At 46.3% G+C, this 18,956-nt stretch overlaps 1 protein-coding gene across 7 annotated transcripts in view; it reads left to right on the top strand.

Moving 5' to 3' along the window:
- Positions 1-18,956, top strand: part of PRR5 (proline rich 5) — a 161,199-nt gene that overhangs the window by 128,010 nt on the left and 14,233 nt on the right. For all 7 annotated transcript variants that reach the window (XM_088478309.1, XM_088478306.1, XM_088478304.1 and 4 more), the window contains 4 exons: positions 10,543-10,591; positions 10,869-10,926; positions 12,885-12,976; positions 14,043-14,183. In XM_088478309.1, the coding sequence (XP_088334435.1) occupies positions 10,543-10,591; positions 10,869-10,926; positions 12,885-12,976; positions 14,043-14,183 (340 nt within the window). The remainder of the gene's footprint in view (positions 1-10,542; positions 10,592-10,868; positions 10,927-12,884; positions 12,977-14,042; positions 14,184-18,956) is intronic.

Below are 18,956 nucleotides of genomic sequence, written 5' to 3'. Positions count from 1 at the left end.
AGAATTGACTATAAATCTATAATACTTTTCATTCCAAGGGCCATTGACTATACGACGATTTCACAGGTTAATGATACGTGGGACGTAAACACTTAAAGCTTTTGAGGCCTGTTTTGCAAATATTGTCACAGTTGAATTCACTGTGTACCCTCACCTGGCCAATAAACCTTGTGCAGACAGGAGGCTCAATATAAATGCAACATTTTTGTTAAAATAGACATATATATATATATATACAGTAAATGGATATATATATATATATATATATATATATATATAAACAGTATATATGTGAAAAAATCCTAAGCACCTAATAGTGAAATAAATATTAAATAAATAGTGAAAATGCGTGATATTTTGTGAATTCAATCGGAAAATCAACTTATCTTTAACAGAAAATTTTCAGTCCTCTGACCATCCATAATTCATACATAAAAAATAGAAAATAGGCAAAACATAGTGTGTAATGTTTTTACACTGCATCAAACAACTATCACTGTATAGTGTAGGAGTTTATGGAACTACAGCGAGTCCCCTATGTACATACTAATACTCCAATAGCTTTAAAGCATAAAAAACTGTTTTATTCACAAAGAGATATCCACAAAAATGCAGGTAAACAACATACAAGAAATAATATTATAAAAGCTTATCTGTCCATAGTATGAGGGTCCAGGATAGTGGGGTCCCAACGCGTTTAATCTGTTAGAATAAGACTGTATAGTGATATATGAGGGGGAATAACACAGCTCTCAGCTCACTATGATATGTGGTGCTATTATTATCTCGGGGAGAAGGGACCGGCATGTGGCTGGACTGGAGGAGGGGACCATACAGTTATATATGAGAGAATAACACAGCTCTCAGCACACACTGATATGTGGTATTATTATATAGGGGAGAGGGGACTGTACAGTGATATATGAGGGGAATAACACAGCTCCCAGCACACACTGATATGTGGTATTATTATAATATAGGAGAGGGGACCATACAGTGATATATGAGGGAATAACACAGCTCCCAGCACACACTGATATGTGGTATTATTATTATATAGGAGAGGGGACCATACAGTGATATATGAGGGGAATAACACAGCTCCCAGCACACACTGATATGTGGTATTATTATTATATAGGAGAGGGGACCATACAGTGATATATGAGGGAATAACACAGCTCCCAGCACACATTGATATGTGGTATTATTATAATATAGGAGAGGGGACCATACAGTGATATATGAGGGGAATAACACAGCTCCCAGCACACACTGATATGTGGTATTATTATAATATAGGAGAGGGGACCATACAGTGATATATGAGGGGAATAACACAGCTCCCAGCACACACTAATATGTGGTATTATTATAATATAGGAGAGGGGACCATACAGTGATATATGAGGGGAATAACACAGCTCCCAGCACACACTGATATGTGGTATTATTATAATATAGGAGAGGGGACCATACAGTGATAGATGAGGGGAATAACACAGCTCTCAGCACACACTGATATGTGGTATTATTATTATATAGGAGAGGGGACCATACAGTGATATATGAGGGAATAACACAGCTCTCAGCACACACTGATATGTGGTATTATTATAATATAGGAGAGGGGACCATACAGTGATATATGAGGGGAATAACACAGCTCTCAGCACACACTGATATGTGGTATAATTATTATGTAGGAGAGGGGACCATACAATGATATATGAGGGGAATAACACAGCTCTCAGTACACACTGATATGTGGTATTATTATTATGTAGGAGAGGGGACCATACAGTGATATATGAGGGAATAACACAGCTCTCAGCACACACTGATATGTGGTATTATTATGTAGGAGAGGGGACCATACAGTGATATATAAGGGGAATAACACAGCTCTCAGCACACACTGATATGTGGTATAATTATTATGTAGGAGAGGGGACCATACAGTGATATATGAGGGAATAACACAGCTCTCAGCACACACTGATATGTGGTATTATTATTATATAGGAGAGGGGACCATACAGTGATATATGAGGGAATAACACAGCTCTCAGCACACACTGATATGTGGTATTATTATAATATAGGAGAGGGGACCATACAGTGATATATGAGGGGAATAACACAGCTCTCAGCACACACTGATATGTGGTATAATTATTATGTAGGAGAGGGGACCATACAGTGATATATGAGGGAATAACACAGCTCTCAGCACACACTGATATGTGCTATTATTATTATATAGGGAGAGGGGACTGTATAGTGATATATGAGGGGAATAACACAGCTCTCAGCACACACTGATATGTGGTATTATTATATAGGGGAGAGGGGACTGTATAGTGATATATGAGGGGAATAACACAGCTCCCAGCACACACTGATATTTGGTATTATTATAATATAGGAGAGGGGACCATACAGTGATATATGAGGGGATAAAACAGCGCCCAGCACACACTGATATGTGGTATTATTATTATATAGGAGAGGGGACCATACAGTGATATATGAGGGAATAACACAGCTCCCAGCACACACTGATATGTGGTATTATTATAATATAGGAGAGGGGACCATACAGTGATATATGAGGGGAATAACACAGCTCCCAGCACACACTGATATGTGGTATTATTATAATATAGGAGAGGGGACCATACAGTGATATATGAGGGGAATAACACAGCTCCCAGCACACACTGATATGTGGTATTATTATAATATAGGAGAGGGGACCATACAGTGATATATGAGGGGAATAACACAGCTCCCAGCACACACTGATATGTGGTATTATTATAATATAGGAGAGGGGACCATACAGTGATAGATGAGGGGAATAACACAGCTCCCAGCACACACTGATATGTGGTATTATTATTATATAGGAGAGGCAAACCATACAGTGATATATGAGGGGAATAACACAGCTCCCAGCACACACTGATATGTGGTATTATTATGTAGGAGAGGGGACCATACAGTGATAGATGAGGGGAATAACACAGCTCCCAGCACACACTGATATGTGGTATTATTATTATATAGGAGAGGGGACCATACAGTGATATATGAGGGAATAACACAGCTCTCAGCACACACTGATATGTGGTATTATTATAATATAGGAGAGGGGACCATACAGTGATATATGAGGGGAATAACACAGCTCTCAGCACACACTGATATGTGGTATAATTATTATGTAGGAGAGGGGACCATACAGTGATATATGAGGGGAATAACACAGCTCTCAGCACACACTGATATGTGGTATTATTATTATGTAGGAGAGGGGACCATACAGTGATATATGAGGGAATAACACAGCTCTCAGCACACACTGATATGTGGTATTATTATGTAGGAGAGGGGACCATACAGTGATATATGAGGGGAATAACACAGCTCTCAGCACACACTGATATGTGGTATAATTATTATAAAATTGCATATAAGACTTTTTTTTTGCTTGCGGCCCACAGACTCTTATACCTTGAATATTTGGCCCGTTTGGGATTTTGAGTTTGACATGCCTGATATATATATACACACATATACACTCTGCCTCTTTCTCACCCAAAAGTGGGCCTGATTCAGAGCTGGACGCTCTGACCAGAGCGCTCGCTCTGAATCAGGGCCCTCCTACCTGAAAATGGAGCGGCCTCATGGACGCTCGCATAGCTGTGGGTTACCACCCACAGCTATAGCGAGCGTCCATGATGATGGTGAAGACCATCGCGACCATAGGGCTTGCGACGAGACCCTGCGGTAGGGTCTCGCTGTCGAAAGCCCTGGAGTGATTTGGCTCTATTAGAGCCAAAATCACTCCCATTGACATCACTACTGATGTCAGTGGGGCCAGACTCAGACGGTAGGCGTTCCCATGGGTACGCCTCCGTCTGGCAGCCACGCCCCCGGCACGCCCACCAAAGGGGGCATGCTGTCACCAACCGTCGTTATTCGGGTCTCGCGCATGCGCACGACGGAGCTCCCTCCGTCATGCGCATGCGCACTTCGGCACCATCGACCCGCGAGCGGGTCCGAATCAGGCCCAGAGTCTTTAGGGGGATATTAAATTCCCCACGATGTCCGACTGCGCACAATTGCCTGTGTGGGCCATTTAGGGTGGTATGTATCTCATCATCTCAGCTACAACTTGTGGCTGTAACTGGGTGTCAACTTCCTGCATGCCGGATAAGTGTGCGGCGGGCATATAATTGGAATTGCGGGTTGTCCAGAGGTGAATGTATGCAGAGATCTTTCCGATATCAGTCTGATATCTGGCACAAGATATAGGTTGGTGGAATCATTGGGAGTGACGACAGCAACTTTCACATGAATGTGGGCTTTGCGGCCAATTGTGAATACGGACGTAGATCCGCATTTATTTATGAGCAGGCAACTGCGCGTGACCCTGAATCAGTCCCATTATTGTCCCCTGCAGTACACGGGTTCCGGACTATAGATAGACAGTAAAAAGGTCGACAATGTCTAGAAAGACACCAGATGTTAGACAGTCAATAGGTCAACTGGGACAAAAGGTCATCATGTAAGAAGATCGACGGGTGCAAATGGTCGACAGGGTCAAAGGTTGACACACAAAAAAATGGTCGACATGTTGTGTTTTTTTGTTGTTTAGGGTCAGGCACTTACCGGAGGGTTAGGCACTTACCCCGACGGTTAGGGTTAGGCACTTACCCCGACGGTTAGGATTAGGCACCAGGAGGGAGGGTTAGAGTTAGGCACTAGGAGCATACTTGCCTACCCTCCTGATTTGGTCGGGAGCCTCCCGAAAATCGGGTGCCGCTCCCGACCTCCCGGGAAAGCAGGCAAGCCTCCTGCGATCAGCGACACGTCCACCCCCCCTATTCTTACTATAAAAATACCAGGAGCGGAGGGGCCAGTGACGCGATTCGCGCTGAATCGCGTCATCACGGCCCCGCCCCCTGCCTCACAATGCCTTTAAAAACAGCATTGTAAAGAGGGGGCAGAGCCGCGATGACACGATCGTGATGACACGCCCCCATGCTCTGCCCCAAAATACATGTCATCGCCGGCCACGCCCCCTTTTCGCCACGACCCGCCCCCCACCGAGAAAGCCCGACAGCTCCCTCCCGGAAGGTGGGAGTGAAACGTTGGCATGTATGACTAGGAGGGACGGTTAGGGTCAGGCAACTACCCCGACTGTTAGGGTTAGGCACCAGGATTGTGGGTTAGTGTTAGGCACTTACCGGAGGGTTAGGGTCAGGCACCTACCCTGATGGTTAGGCACCAGGAGGGAGGGTTAGGGTTAGGCACCAGGAGGGAGGGTTAGGGTCAGGCAACTACCCCGACTGTTAGGGTTAGGCACCAGGATTGTGGGTTAGTGTTAGGCACTTACTGGAGGGTTAGGGTCAGGCACCTACCCTGATGGTTAGGCACCAGGAGGGAGGGTTAGGGTTAGGCACCAGGAGGGAGGGTTAGGGTGAAAATTAAGGCTAGAAAACAAAAAAAAATCATGCGGTGACTATCTTTGTGCCGACCATTTTTGTGTTATTGGTTGCGAGTGATTCACCGGCGGTTCCAGAGGTAGTCCACGCACATAGCTGAGTTGCATTGCTCTGATATAGTCTCATGCAGTCCTTTGGACATGTATTTTTAGGTATAATATCTGTGACCCTTCAGACTTACTGATTCCTAGTTCAGTAGTGAAAAAGCAAAAACCAGTCCCTACTTGATTTGTATAAAGAAATATATCCACATGCACTAAGCTCTCTGGGAAAAGGTCACAGGGAGTATATTTATGCCTCTGAAAGCTGGTTGGAGTTGGTGCCACAATTAGAGCCTATAGTTGACTGTGGCGGAGATGTACTAAGCCTGGAGAGTGATAAAGTACCAATGAACCACTCTCCACTTTATCACTTTTCAAGGCTAAGGGATCTATTTACTAAGCCTTGGATGGAGATAAAGTACCAACCAATCAGCTCCAGTCAATTTTTCAAACACAGCCTGTGACATGGCAGTTAGGATCTGATTGGCTGGTACTTTATTCCCGTTCACTTTATCTCCATTCAAGGCTGAGTAAATAGACCCCTTAGTACATTATGGATCTTGCTACTGCTCAGGTTGCAGTTGGGCAGAATAGGAAAGGTTCCTAACTGAGGAAAGTACAGTACACTTGGCGGGGAGTTGTTTAAGGAAATGGGCTATTTAGCAATATAGGCCCTCATTCAGAGCCGTACGCTCTGAGCAGAGCGCACGCTCTGCATGAGGGCCGGGCTCCATTTTCATGGAGCGTCCTCCTGGACGCTCGTATAGCTGTGGGTCACCACCCACAGGCTATACGAGCGTGCATTTTGATGGCCGCGATGGTCGTGACCATCGCGACCATCGAAATTGCGAGCCGGAGCCTGCGGTTGAGGTTTTCAACCGCAAGCTCCGGAGTGATTTTGGCTCTATCAGAGCCAAAATCACTCCCACTGACATCACTAGTGATGTCAGTGGGCCGGCTTCTGACGGGAGGCGTTCCCGTGGGAACGCCCCCGTCAGGGAGGCACGCCCCCGGCACGCCCACCAAAGGGGGCGTGCTGTCAATCAACATTGACAGCACGCCCCCTTTGATCGGACACAACGAGCGAAGGAAAGTCCTTCGCTCGTCGTGTCTGGCGCATGCGCACGACGGAGCTCCCTCCGTCGTGCGCATGCTCAGTGCAGACCATCGACCCACTTGCGAGCGGACAGCCGCTCGCGAGTGGGTCTGAATCAGGCCCATAGTTCTATATGCACAAGATGTCACCTAATGAGACATTTCCTGTCATCTTGTAAAGTGTGCTGCGATTTTGACATTTGTGCATGTTGCATCTTTATCCTGGAGCGACTGGTCCAAAGAGCTGACAACAGCAACTAGAGTGGGGATGTTGTTTGTTCCTAGACCATTGATAGACTGCTTCCTGATAAATATTATCTAAGCCCACAAAATGGCAGCACCTCTGCTCTCCTTAATCATCGGGTCATTGCCCCAGCTGGCGTATACCCTGGCAGGAAAGACATTAGCTTTTAAGAGCCTCTAAAGTAAACTAAAGCATGAAAAACCTGGGTTATATTTCTTTCTTGGAAGTCCCTGGTTTCACCTTTCCAGTAAATATGACCTTTAGAAAGTGCTTAATTAAGTAATAAAACATTTATTGGTTTATTTTATTTATCCATTTGAAGGGCTCCCAGGAGCCATTGCAGAGTTTACTGCGTGACGGAATCGCTGTATACCGCTGTTTATCACTACATAAATGTGCTGTTATTTTACAATGGCAGGTTTTTATTATTGTTTAAAGGCGTTGTTATTTGCAGCATTATTTAATGTTCTCCGCCTCCAGATGATTTGATTTTATTGGCTTGTACATGCCCTAAGGCAACTTTTACGCAGTTTTTTTTTTTTCCCATCAGTTTGGTTTTCTCCTGTGCAGTCGTCCATGCATTTCTATCATCAGGCATAGTTACGTCAGACACAATAGTATCCAGAGATCAGCTTTATGATGGTGCCCCAGAGGCAACTGGGTAACTACGAGATAATATAAAAACTTGGTGAAGGAGACAGAAGGGAGTTATCAGTAAATTGAAGATGCAAAACTATAAGCAGAATATTTGGTGCAAGCAGGCCGGGCGCAACCTCGTTAGCACAGTAAAGTGTCACACTAATGCGCAAGAAGATGTGCTGGGTGCAGTAGTCCTCCAGACAGGTTGATATACCGGGGTACAGTATATCTGGCCACAATTATATACTGTATGTGACGTAGTTGCTGGTGGTGGTTAGTCCACACGTGGTACAGCTTAACCAGTTCTTAGATTTATCTGATCAGGTAGAACAACAAGTAGCATAAGATACAGGGATGTCATAGGTGTAAAGCTGCATACACACGTAAAGATTTTCTGTCCAACCATCCAACTAGCTGATTGGTTGGAATGAAAATCTGGTAACGTATGGGAGTAACTGATGATCAGCAATTTGCTCCTAAATGCCAGAAAACAGATGAAAATGGTCGGTCAGACAAGTTTGTTAAATGTTTGATCTGAACAAATTGTTCAAACAACAGTTTTTGTCCATTTTCCGGCGTTTGGGAGCAAATTGCTGATTGTCATTTGCTTTCATACCTTACCAGATTTTCATTCCAACCAATCAACTAGTTTGATGGTTGTACAGAAAATCTTTACGTGTGTATGCAGCTTTACACAGCGGTATGCAGCATATGTAGACGAGTGCAGCCTGAAGCAGTGGCGTAACTAAGGTTTTTGGAGCCCAGGGCAAATAAAAAAATGGAGCCCCTCCTCCCCCTATGTGCGCGCGCCGAAGGTCGAAAAATGGGTGTGGTCACAAGGGACGTGTCAACATTACACACACCCCTTTCTCGTCATTCTGAACATTCCTTTCCATTCCATATGCACATTAATGCAGTGCCCCTTATACAGTCCCCCCCTATGCAGTGCCCCCAGTAGTGGTCCCCCTTATGCAGTGCCCCCAGTAGTGCCCCTTATACAGTACCCCCAGTTGTGGTCCCCCTTATGCAGTGCCCCATGCAGTGTTCCCCCCTGTGCAGTGGCTCCCCTTATGCAGAGCCCCAGTTGTGATCCCCCCTATCCAGTGCCACTTATGAAGTGCCCCCATTAGTGGTCCCCCCAGTGCAGTGTCCCTTGTGCCCCCAGTAGAAAGCCCCTTATATAGTGCCCCCAGTAGTAGTCCCCCCAGTAATGCCCCCAGTAGTGCCCCAAGTAGTGGTCCCTCCCTCGATGCAGTTTCCCCAGTAGTAGTCCCCAGTAGAGGTCCCCCCCCTGATGCAGTGGCCCCAGTAGTAGTGCTCCCCCAGTAGAGGTCCCCCCCATGATGCAGTGCCCCCAGTAGTAGTCCCCCCCAGTAGAGGCCCCCCCCTGATGCAGTGCCCCCAGTAGTAGTCCCCACCAGTAGAGGTCCCCCCCTGATGCAGTGCCCCCAGTAGTAGTCCCCCCCAGTAGAGGTCCACCAGTAGTAGTAGAAGCCTGACGAGTAAAAAGATTTAAAAAAAAAACCTACTTACCTGAATCCCTGCTCTTGCAGTGGGCGCAGCAGAAGACAATGAGAGTCTGTCTGACTCTCATTGGCTGCTGAAACACACTGGCAGCACTAGGCGTGGGCTAGCAGGGCCATCGCCCGGAGCGCAGCCCTACTCCCTGCCCTAGCTTACCTTTGCTGGCTGCACTGAAAAAGCCCACCTCCCACCCTTCGTCTGGCGCTATTGGGTAAGCGCTCAGGGGGAGGGAAGGGGCTTGGCTGTGCGCAGGGAAACCTATCGCCGGTCCTGAGTAAATGTGCAGTGCTGATTGCACTCACTGCAGTCTGCACTACACACTGGCTAAGTAGGGCAGGCCAGTACTGTGGCCGACGCCCCTTCACTCCCCCCCCCCCCTCGGCGCCGCTGGTCCCACAGCGCCAAGGGCACAAGCCCCGGCGGCCCTGCACTAGTTACGCCAATGGCCTGGAGCGTAGGCTATTGCTGGGCATTATAGTGCGCTAGGCTCCAGTTTAGTAGCTGCACCGGTGAGTGGTAGCGCCATGCTCCCTTAATATATATCGGTAGTGGTACAGTGTGAATGTGGCACTCTATAATGACTTTGGAGCTTGTTATAATTGCGAGTCTCTGAGGTGCTTCCATCCTCGCTCAAACATGACATGCATTACTGAGTAATATATTTGCAAACGAAAAATATGGTGGTTGCTCACATCAGTTTAATGACATTGCACAGGTGCTTGTAAAGGGCGGGGTTTACACTGAACTACAGAAAAAAGGAAGACTCCCACTAGCACACTGCAGCAATATCAACAAAAATACTTGAATCCTACACTATCACCTTTTTCCCCTTTTCCGTGTGATGCCCTGGGGATGGTCCTTGGCTGGAATTTTTTGGGGGTTCCCTGCGCCTCGGACGTGAACCCCATAATGTTAGGGACGCCGGTATAGAGGAGCCTTGACACTGGCCCGGCGCTTATTCATATATTTGCAAATGTATGTAACTAATACCTCTGAATCTCTATTATCATGTAGGATTCAAGTATTTTTGTTGATATTGCTGCAGTGTGCTGGAGGGAAAATCCCTTTTTTTTCTGTGGTCGAGTAATATATTTGTCCAGATACACAAAATGACTTTATTGGCCCCAGCCCTGTCCATACTGCTTATATCTTTCGCAGCAATTGGTTACTGTGGTGGCGCCATCTGGAGATGGCTTAAACCCCAACCGAATAGGGGATTGAGGAATGCAATTTGCATATGACTTTACCCAGAATTCCCGGAGCTTCTAAGTCCATGACTCTGGTTATGTGAAATAATAACGGGTTTCAGGAATTCAGGAGTTTCATTGGCGGATCTGTTGCTGATTTATTTATACTGGGGAGTTGGATAATATACTGTACATACAAATGAGAGTAGAAGTATTCTGGCACTATAAGACACTCCTGCTTTGTAAAATCTTAGTCTGTGGCCATTGGTAATTCTCTCATTGTTTTCCTGCCATAGACAGCTGTTGAAAACTGAACTGGGCTCATTTTTTACAGAATACCTTCAGGTATGTACATTTACAGTCACCTCTCTGTGTGGTTTAAATAATACACATTTAAATCTCTTTGTGGTCTGAATAATAGATGGGCCCATGAGAGCACAGTTCTTGGGGGTTAGACTGCTGGCCCCAATGCAGCTTTTTCCAGTGTTTATGGGATTACGGAGACTTACAACGTCCTTTTCTGGTCTCTACGATGCGGTTATCGTATCTCCTGGCAGATCTGCCCTGTGGGTTAGACATTCCGGCATAGTACTTACTGACTTATGTGCCTCTCACTTTTCAGAACCAGCTTCTCACTAAGGGGATGGTGATCCTCCGTGACAAAATCCGCTTTTATGAAGGTAAGACAGTTCTGCTAATGCGCTATTACTTTCCAGAAAGGACTTTATTGCCGGAGTCTGTATTGCAGCATGAACTGAATATTAGAGACGTGTCAGATTTTGGCCTTTTTTTTGTTTGCGCATTTTCGTTTTTGTTACTGGACTTATAATAAATATATAAAAGCATAAAGCAATAATGTGAAGGGGAGCCTCCTGTAGTGTTGACTGTGATGCATATGAACTCTCTGTGATCCATCTTAAGTTGCCAACACAATGATACCAGTACTAGTATTCTGGGTCCGTTATTTCTATGGGGCACTAGCTGTTGTTCTCGTCACTGGCGTGAACGCTTATTTTCCTTTCTGTAACCCCAATATCCCATCTTTCTTCCTGTCTTCTTTTTTTTTGTCTCTTCTGTCTCTCTCCCCCCATGTTTCTCTTTCTCCCTCCATCCATGTTCCTCTGTCTCCCCCCCATGTTACTCTTTCTCCCTCCCCCATGTTTTTCTATCCCTCTCCCCCCATGTTTCTCTGTCTCTCTTCCCCCATGTTTCTCTGTCTCTCTTCCCCCATGTTTCTCTGTCTCCCTCCGCCATGTTTCTCTGTCTCTCTCCCCCCATGTTTCTCTGTCTCTCTCCCCCCATGTTTCTCTGTCTCTCTTCCCCCATGTTTCTCTGTTTCTCTTCCCCCATGTTTCTCTGTCTCCCTCCGCCATGTTTCTCTGTCTCTCTCCCCCCATGTTTCTCTGTCTCTCTCCCCCCATGTTTCTCTGTCTCTCTTCCCCCATGTTTCTCTGTTTCTCTTCCCCCATGTTTCTCTGTCTCCCTCCGCCATGTTTCTCTGTCTCCCCCCCATGTTTCTCTGTCTCTCTCCACCCATGTTTCTCTGTCTCTCTCCCCCCATGTTTCTCTGTCTCCCCCAATGTTTCTCTGTCCCTCTCCCCCCATGTTTCTCTGTCTCCTTCCGCCATGTTTCTCTGTCTCCCCCCCATGTTTCTCTGTCTCCCTCCCCCCATGTTTCTCTGTCTCCCTTTCTCTATTTATCCCCCTCTTTTTTCCCAATTTTTTTTTCTCCTAATTTTACCCCAATCTCCCTCATCTTTTGTGAGGGAGAATTATCTGGATTTATCTCATTGCTGGCCTTTATCAGCAGGTCATCTCCATTCTCACCCTACTGGAACACCCCTATGTTCCTTTGGGAGCTCCTGGGGGAACAATAGGGAAGATGTACTAAGCTCTGGAAAGTGATATAGTGGATAGTGATGAACTACCAACCAATCAGCTCCTAGCTGCCATGCCACAGGCTGTGTTTGAAAAATTACAGTTAGGAGCTGATTGGTAGGCAGTTTATCACTCCCCACTTTATCACTATCCAGAGCTTAGTACATCTGCCCTAATGTTCCCAAGGGAAGTAGCTGCAGCACTCCTCAGTGTTGGTGGGGCAGTAAAGGCACTGAGTTATTTCAGTGCTGAGTACCATGCATGCTATGGTCATTGCTCGGAACATCTGTGGCCGGAAGAAGGCCATGGCAGCTCCAAATGTAGGCGGTCAGTGAGAGCGGGGGATGGGAGGAGGCAGGAGATGCATGCACACCTCCATTCAGCGCTCACTGTTGACATTCAGCAACTGTGAGTGAGGGGAGGTGGATCGGGGTGCACTGTATATCAGTCCTACCAGCCACTAAAAGTGCTGAGGGGCGGGGCTTAGCTTCATCTCCATTGCGCAACTGATAGACTGACATTAGGCGCATTATAATATTGAAATTGTTATCTGCGTATTTTTAGCCTGGGAACGGTTATTACTACTCACGCCCAAAAAATGGACAGATTGGTGTTGGCGCATGTTTGCTGTCATTGGCTGCTCCCGCTGAGACTTGGCACTCGGGCATTAGGGTAGATCAGACAGGTCAGGAGAGTTTTGTTTGTGCATGTAGCATGAATTATTATTATACCGTTAACACTTTATTTTTGGGTATTTCAGGGCAAAAACTCCTTGATTCCTTAGCGGAAACCTGGGATTTCTTCTTCAGCGATGTTCTACCAATGCTGCAGGCCATTTTCTACCCTGTCCAGGTAAATATACTGTGTCCTGTACAGTGGGATTAAATGCTCCTGATTCACTTTGTAACATTTATTTATTAACAGTATTTTTTTATATAGCCCCTACATATTACGCAGCATTGAACAGAGAGGATATTTAATCATTTACACCAGTTTCTGCCCCAGCGGAGCTTACAATCTAGTTTCCTCAGAAGCCAATTATCCTACCAGCATGTGGCATTTGGAGAACGTATGGAAACCATAGCATAATTTAGAATTTCTGGAGTCATTTGTTATCGCCAGTGATACCATTGCCAGTATAAAGGAGATCTCCAGTGAAAATGAATGTCTGCGGAAAAGCCGGCCTATCTGATAGGGAAAGCCTCTGCGTAGCGCCTGCAGTTAGTGTTTTGAGTTCGGGCAGGGAGCAACCCACAGAGCCTTGAACAGTTTTCAGGTAACCTCAGTCAACACGGTGGCTCATCAGAGTCAACATTTTCCAAACCGTTAGGTCTGAACTATACCAGAAGGCTGAGTCTTTTTGATAGATGAGCTTTGCGGCAAAACTGGATTTTGCCCGGTGACCCTCTTTTATGGGGTGTTAAACCACTGAGAGTCTTTTACACAACCCTGCACACTTCTCCCAGACTAGAACCATGGGACACCCACTGTCATCACAATGCAGCTGTTCACCTAAACATATACCGGATACCTCTGCTGTGTATCTTCACTGTAGGAGACCTTTCATGACCAATGAATGGTCAAATGCTTTCATTCTTCTAATGAGGAGCCACATGCCATCACTTGCCTGCATGTTGGATCACTCATCTTCTGCCACCTTCCTACAATGATTGTAAAGGTCTTCGGTGGAAGAGCAGGACACAATTACAGGGGGATTTTTTGCATTGCGCCAATCTTTGCGGGCTCCACCGGAGGTACCATAAATGATATTTTAGTATGGGTGAGTGACAGAGTTTTTGGATATGGTCACCCTAAAAGTTAATGAACTTTAAAAATGAACTAATTGAATATAAGGTTGACTTACTACTTGTCCCGATAATGTGCTTGATGTTTATATGCTCCATGCTTGTCTTCGAAGGGGAAGGAACCTTCTATCCGCCAGTTGGCTCTGCTGCATTTCAGAAATATAATTACCCTAAATCTCAAACTGGATGATGCCTTATCTCGACCACGAGCTCGTGTACCTCCCTCCATCATTCAGATGCTGCTAATACTTCAGGTATGAGAATTGTTGTAGGAGCATTTCTTCTCTTTCACAATATTTATTTATTACCATTTATAGTGAATACATATCTTCCACCGCGCTCTACAGAGGATATTTAGCCAGTCACATCACTCCCTGCTCCAGTAGAGTTTACAGTCTATGGGGCTAATTCAGCATTGCACGTATTCCCGATTATTGGGAATCTGCACGTGTGCAGGAGCCGTTCTGTGAGTGTAGTGTGCAGAATGGGTCCTGCGTGATCGCACGCAGACACTTATTGACAGGTAGAGGCATTTAAGGGGCAAAACGGGGGCAGGGATGCGTTGGCCCTACTTTCCGGGAGTGGCAAGGTCAGGAACTGAGTCTTCCTGGCCTTGCAAGCCAGCTAGCCTGGCGCCGTCCACCATCGCGAATATGGATCTCAGCCTGCGACCTCAGTCGCAGTGCTGGCATCACAAAAGCTGAATCACCCCCTATATTCCCTACCACATGGACACACACATTAGGGTTAATTTTTTTGTCTGAATCCAGTTAACCCACCAGTATGTTTTTGGAGTGTGGGAGGAATCTGGAGTATCTGGAGTGAACGCGCGCAAACACAGAAAGAACATACAAACTCCACATGTTTAGGGCATTGGTGAGAATCGAACCCAAAACCTCAGTGCTGTGAGGTACTAATGCTAACTACTACGCCATCCTTGATGCCCAGGACACCTTCTTCCTGGCCACACAGGTTACTGCACTACTGGGAACTGGTGCACAGGTAGCTGTGCAAAAAATGTAAGATGTTGTTACTGTTAGAAAGATAAACTGTCTAAAAGTGCATACACACGAGACGATATCTTTGAACGATAACGATATCGTTCAATGATTTATCGTTCCGTGTGTATGCAATGAACAACCAACGATGTGCGCTCCCGCTGGATGATAACGTTATCGTCCATACATGCAGGCCAACCTAGACGATATTGTTCATTTTCCATATGGGAGAACGGTCGCTGGTCGTTGGTGATATCTTTGGTGTGTGGATGAACAATATCGCTCATCCAGCACCCCAGGAATTTCACGGGAGATCGTTCAGCGATATAATTAGCTGAACAGATCGTCCCCTGTGTACCCAGATTTAAATTGGGAACCTGTCAGGTAAATGAATGTTTTCTTTTCCTGTTGAGGTAAAGCACATGAAGTACTAGCACATTATGTCTTAAAGAGGAAATTCATTTTTTAATTTTGTAGAACTCCCCATATTTATGATCTTGCTCCCTCTCTGTCGCCCAGAACCCAAATCTCCCCACCGCCCTCTGCTCCAGTCTCCAAATGTACCAAAGCTTCTAAAAGTGAAGAAGTTGCCCATAGCAACAGGCAGGGATGGACTGGGGCTGTAGTACAGCCCCAGCAGTCCGCCCTGTGTGCGCGCATTAGGCGCGGGCGCTCTTGTAACTGGCGTACCGCAAGTCAAGGGGGCCTGGCCTCACGACACGCCCCGTTTTTTTCCCAGCCCATCACTGCCTCTACCCCTGATAACGTGTATCCGGCGACATGGAGTGGAGGGCGGGGGCCCTCCTTGAGCCGGCCTGAGGCCATTGCCCCTTCTGGCATTTGGGTGTCAGAGCTGCTCAGAACACCGGAAAATGCCGCCGCTGCCATTTTTCCGGTGTTCTGTGCATGCGCAGTATACTCCGGGCACACTCTAGTGCCCGGAGTCTACTAATGCTCAGGTGGCTGGCCAGCCACATCAGTCGGCTGCCAGCCACCAGGGAGAGAGGAGTGGGCTCCGTACGGGGAGTGCACACGGGCCTCCTCCTCTCTTAAGACGCCCCTTGTGCTGGGTGTGCCCCCTTGGACCCAGATGCCAGTGTGTACCACACACCTTGCACCCATTATATATGCCCATGTTTAGTAACCAGTCAGCTTTTACCTGTCATTTGTATAAGATGTACTTGATAAATTGTGACACAATTTTAGGGGGTACATAATCATTTATGTTATTACCAGTTATCAATATAGTGTACAAATATTCCACAGCGCTTTACAGAGAATATTTGCCCATTCACATCAGTCCCTGCCCCAGTGGAGCTTACAATCTATGGGCCTGATTCAGAGCTGCTCGTAAGCGGCCGCTCGTTCCCTGTGTGCGATGTTCGCACAACTGCGCATGCGTATGGGTCGAAATGCGCATGCGTAAACCAGTCATTGCGGTCGGAAATCGAGCACTAGCAAAACAGCGAGGGGCTGCTAATTTGAGTGACAGGATGAGGCGTTTGTGGGTGGTAAGAGGGGAAGGTGCTTGAAAACGGGGGAGTGGAGATCCGAACGCAGGCGTGCCTAACGGTAAAAAGGGCGTTTAATGGGAGTGCATAATTAGTAAAGCAGCGTCATCGACCACGTCACTTGGTTGTCTTTTAGCCTGAACTGCTTGCAGTGATTGCGGTAGGAAAAACCTACCACAAGCACTGCGAGCAGTTCAGATGCCTTTCGATGTACCCGATTAATCAAATAAATACCGGAGATAACGCGTGATGCGAACGGCAAAGGGGCGTCTTTACAAAATAGCGAGTGCATTTTTCGTTCGCTCGCTCAGACATAGAGGCGTCAACAAACCGCAATGAGCGAGCGTTCAATTTAAATAGCCGACCCCTTTTTAGGAACGACCGTCCGCAAATAGCGTCCGTCTCTGAATCAGGCCCTATATTGCCTATCACATGCGCACATACATACACACTAGGGTTAATTTTTTGGGGGGGAGCCAATGAACCTACCAGTATATTTTTGGAGCGTGGGAGGAAACCGGAGTACATGGAGGAATCCCACGCAAGCACAGGGAGAATATACAAACTCCACACAGTTAAGGCCGATGTGGGATTCAAACCCAAGAAATCAGTGCTGTGAGGCAGTAAAGCTAACCACTACACGAACCGTGCTGGCCAAATGAAACCTAACCATATTAAATTCTCAGCGATGGACGAGCATCACATTACAGTATGTGAGTTATATAATTATTAGCTTAGTGCAGTGTATTTGTTCTTCTGTATAGTTACGCTGTAAAAGTCAGCGCTGACGAGTAACAGGAAAATGATGGGCAGAGAGAATAGCTCTTTATTAAAGTCATTTTCCCGGCTGTAAACTGCCCTTTACATCTGACCTTTACTAACGCTGTCATGTCACCGCGGCAGCCTGTAATGTTATTATTAATGCACGTTAAACACTTCATGTACTTGTGATTAAATTGATCGCTGTTACTTTCAAGAGGATATGAGTCAGTGTAAGGTAACGTTTGTTTTCCTTGCGGTGACTCAATGTGGACACTTGTGAGGAATTAAGGGCACGTTTAGGTCACCTTACAGGGATCACATTTCCAGGGACAGAAAACATAAGTAACACTGGTACCGAAATGCTAATAAATCATGGAATTATTATTTTTTTTTTGCATAGTACCACTTCTATTGTTTTGTATGACTGTCTCATATTAGGTATTGGGTGTCTTTTTAGCTATTTGTTTTTGTTCTATATTTATTTATTGACCACTTTACAGTATGGCTTTTCTCCTGATGTATGATGTCTACACTTCTCTGAGGCCCTGATTCCCTACGGATCGCTATTGCGATCGCAGCTCCATAATCGCACGCAGTTCTGCTTGTGAAAACATGCTAATGAACGAATGCAATCGCAATGTTGTTGCACTGCCAGCATAGAGACCCCTGCTGCCTCCCAAAACTGCTATCTCACATCCGGAATACTTTGCAGTCCTGCGTATACATCAGTAGCATCGAGTACATCGGCCCCTCACGCAGAATTACATCAGCCTGACCTTACAAGCTGCATATGCCTTGCTATGGCTAATTTAGGCACACCCATGTAACAGCGTTGAAACGGACAGGCATTCCTGTGCTTCTCCAACCAATCCTCCGTCACCACCTCCAAATGATGACTACCTGTCACCAGTGGCGTCCCTCACCGCGGTGATATTCCGGTGCGCTGAAAAGGGAGTGGCCTCACGAACAGGGGGCGTGGCAGTGCCAACAGGGGGCGTGGTTATCATCACTGGGGTGGAGGGGGGGTGCCGGAGGTGCGGAGTGCCGGCTCCCTCACTGTGTCAGGAGCTGAGTGCTGTACTTCATGCTACAGTGCAGCACCCGGCTTCTGTCACTGAGGGGGAGCCGGCACCTTGGTGTCACCCCTCGGTGGGTGACACCCAGGTGCGGTCCGCACCCCCCTGGTGATGTCACTGCCTGTCACTCACTCTGCGATGGCTTACTGTGCTCTGCGTAATCACTGCATAGTATTCGCGCACGTTCACTGTGATGTATATGCATGCGCGGTACGGAACAATCGGCCAGCTACGTGCGCTGTAGCAGTTGCTATCCTCACTGAATCAGGCCCTGTGTTTCTTCTATGTTACCTCGGATATTTCAGAATTATTCTGTATTTATTATAAATGAAAATCAGATTTCCCAGTCTGTGTTTTTCACTATATATCTCCTGTTCCCAATAGAGAATACAAATCATTAACTCCCAGTAAGTAAGTGAGAAATATGTACGGAGATGCCATGTTATATAAATTACACCCCCCCCCCCCCCCTCCAGTCACGTGCGTACAGTATACTGCAGACTGTAATGAATTACATCTGTGAGGACTGAGATCTGTTACAGAGGTTTAGTGGCTGGATTCTGAGCTTCAGAAAGAATGTTTGATAATTCTATTACGCTCTGCCTCCTGTATATCATCCCCATATAAATATATTCATATATATATATACAGAAAGCTCCCATGTACTCAAACCCTTAACC

Source organism: Taudactylus pleione, unplaced genomic scaffold (assembly GCF_031769625.1).
Source record: "Taudactylus pleione unplaced genomic scaffold, aTauple2 ptg000212l, whole genome shotgun sequence".
Lineage (NCBI taxonomy): Eukaryota > Metazoa > Chordata > Amphibia > Anura > Myobatrachidae > Taudactylus > Taudactylus pleione.
This window is presented reverse-complemented; position numbering and strand designations above follow the sequence as displayed.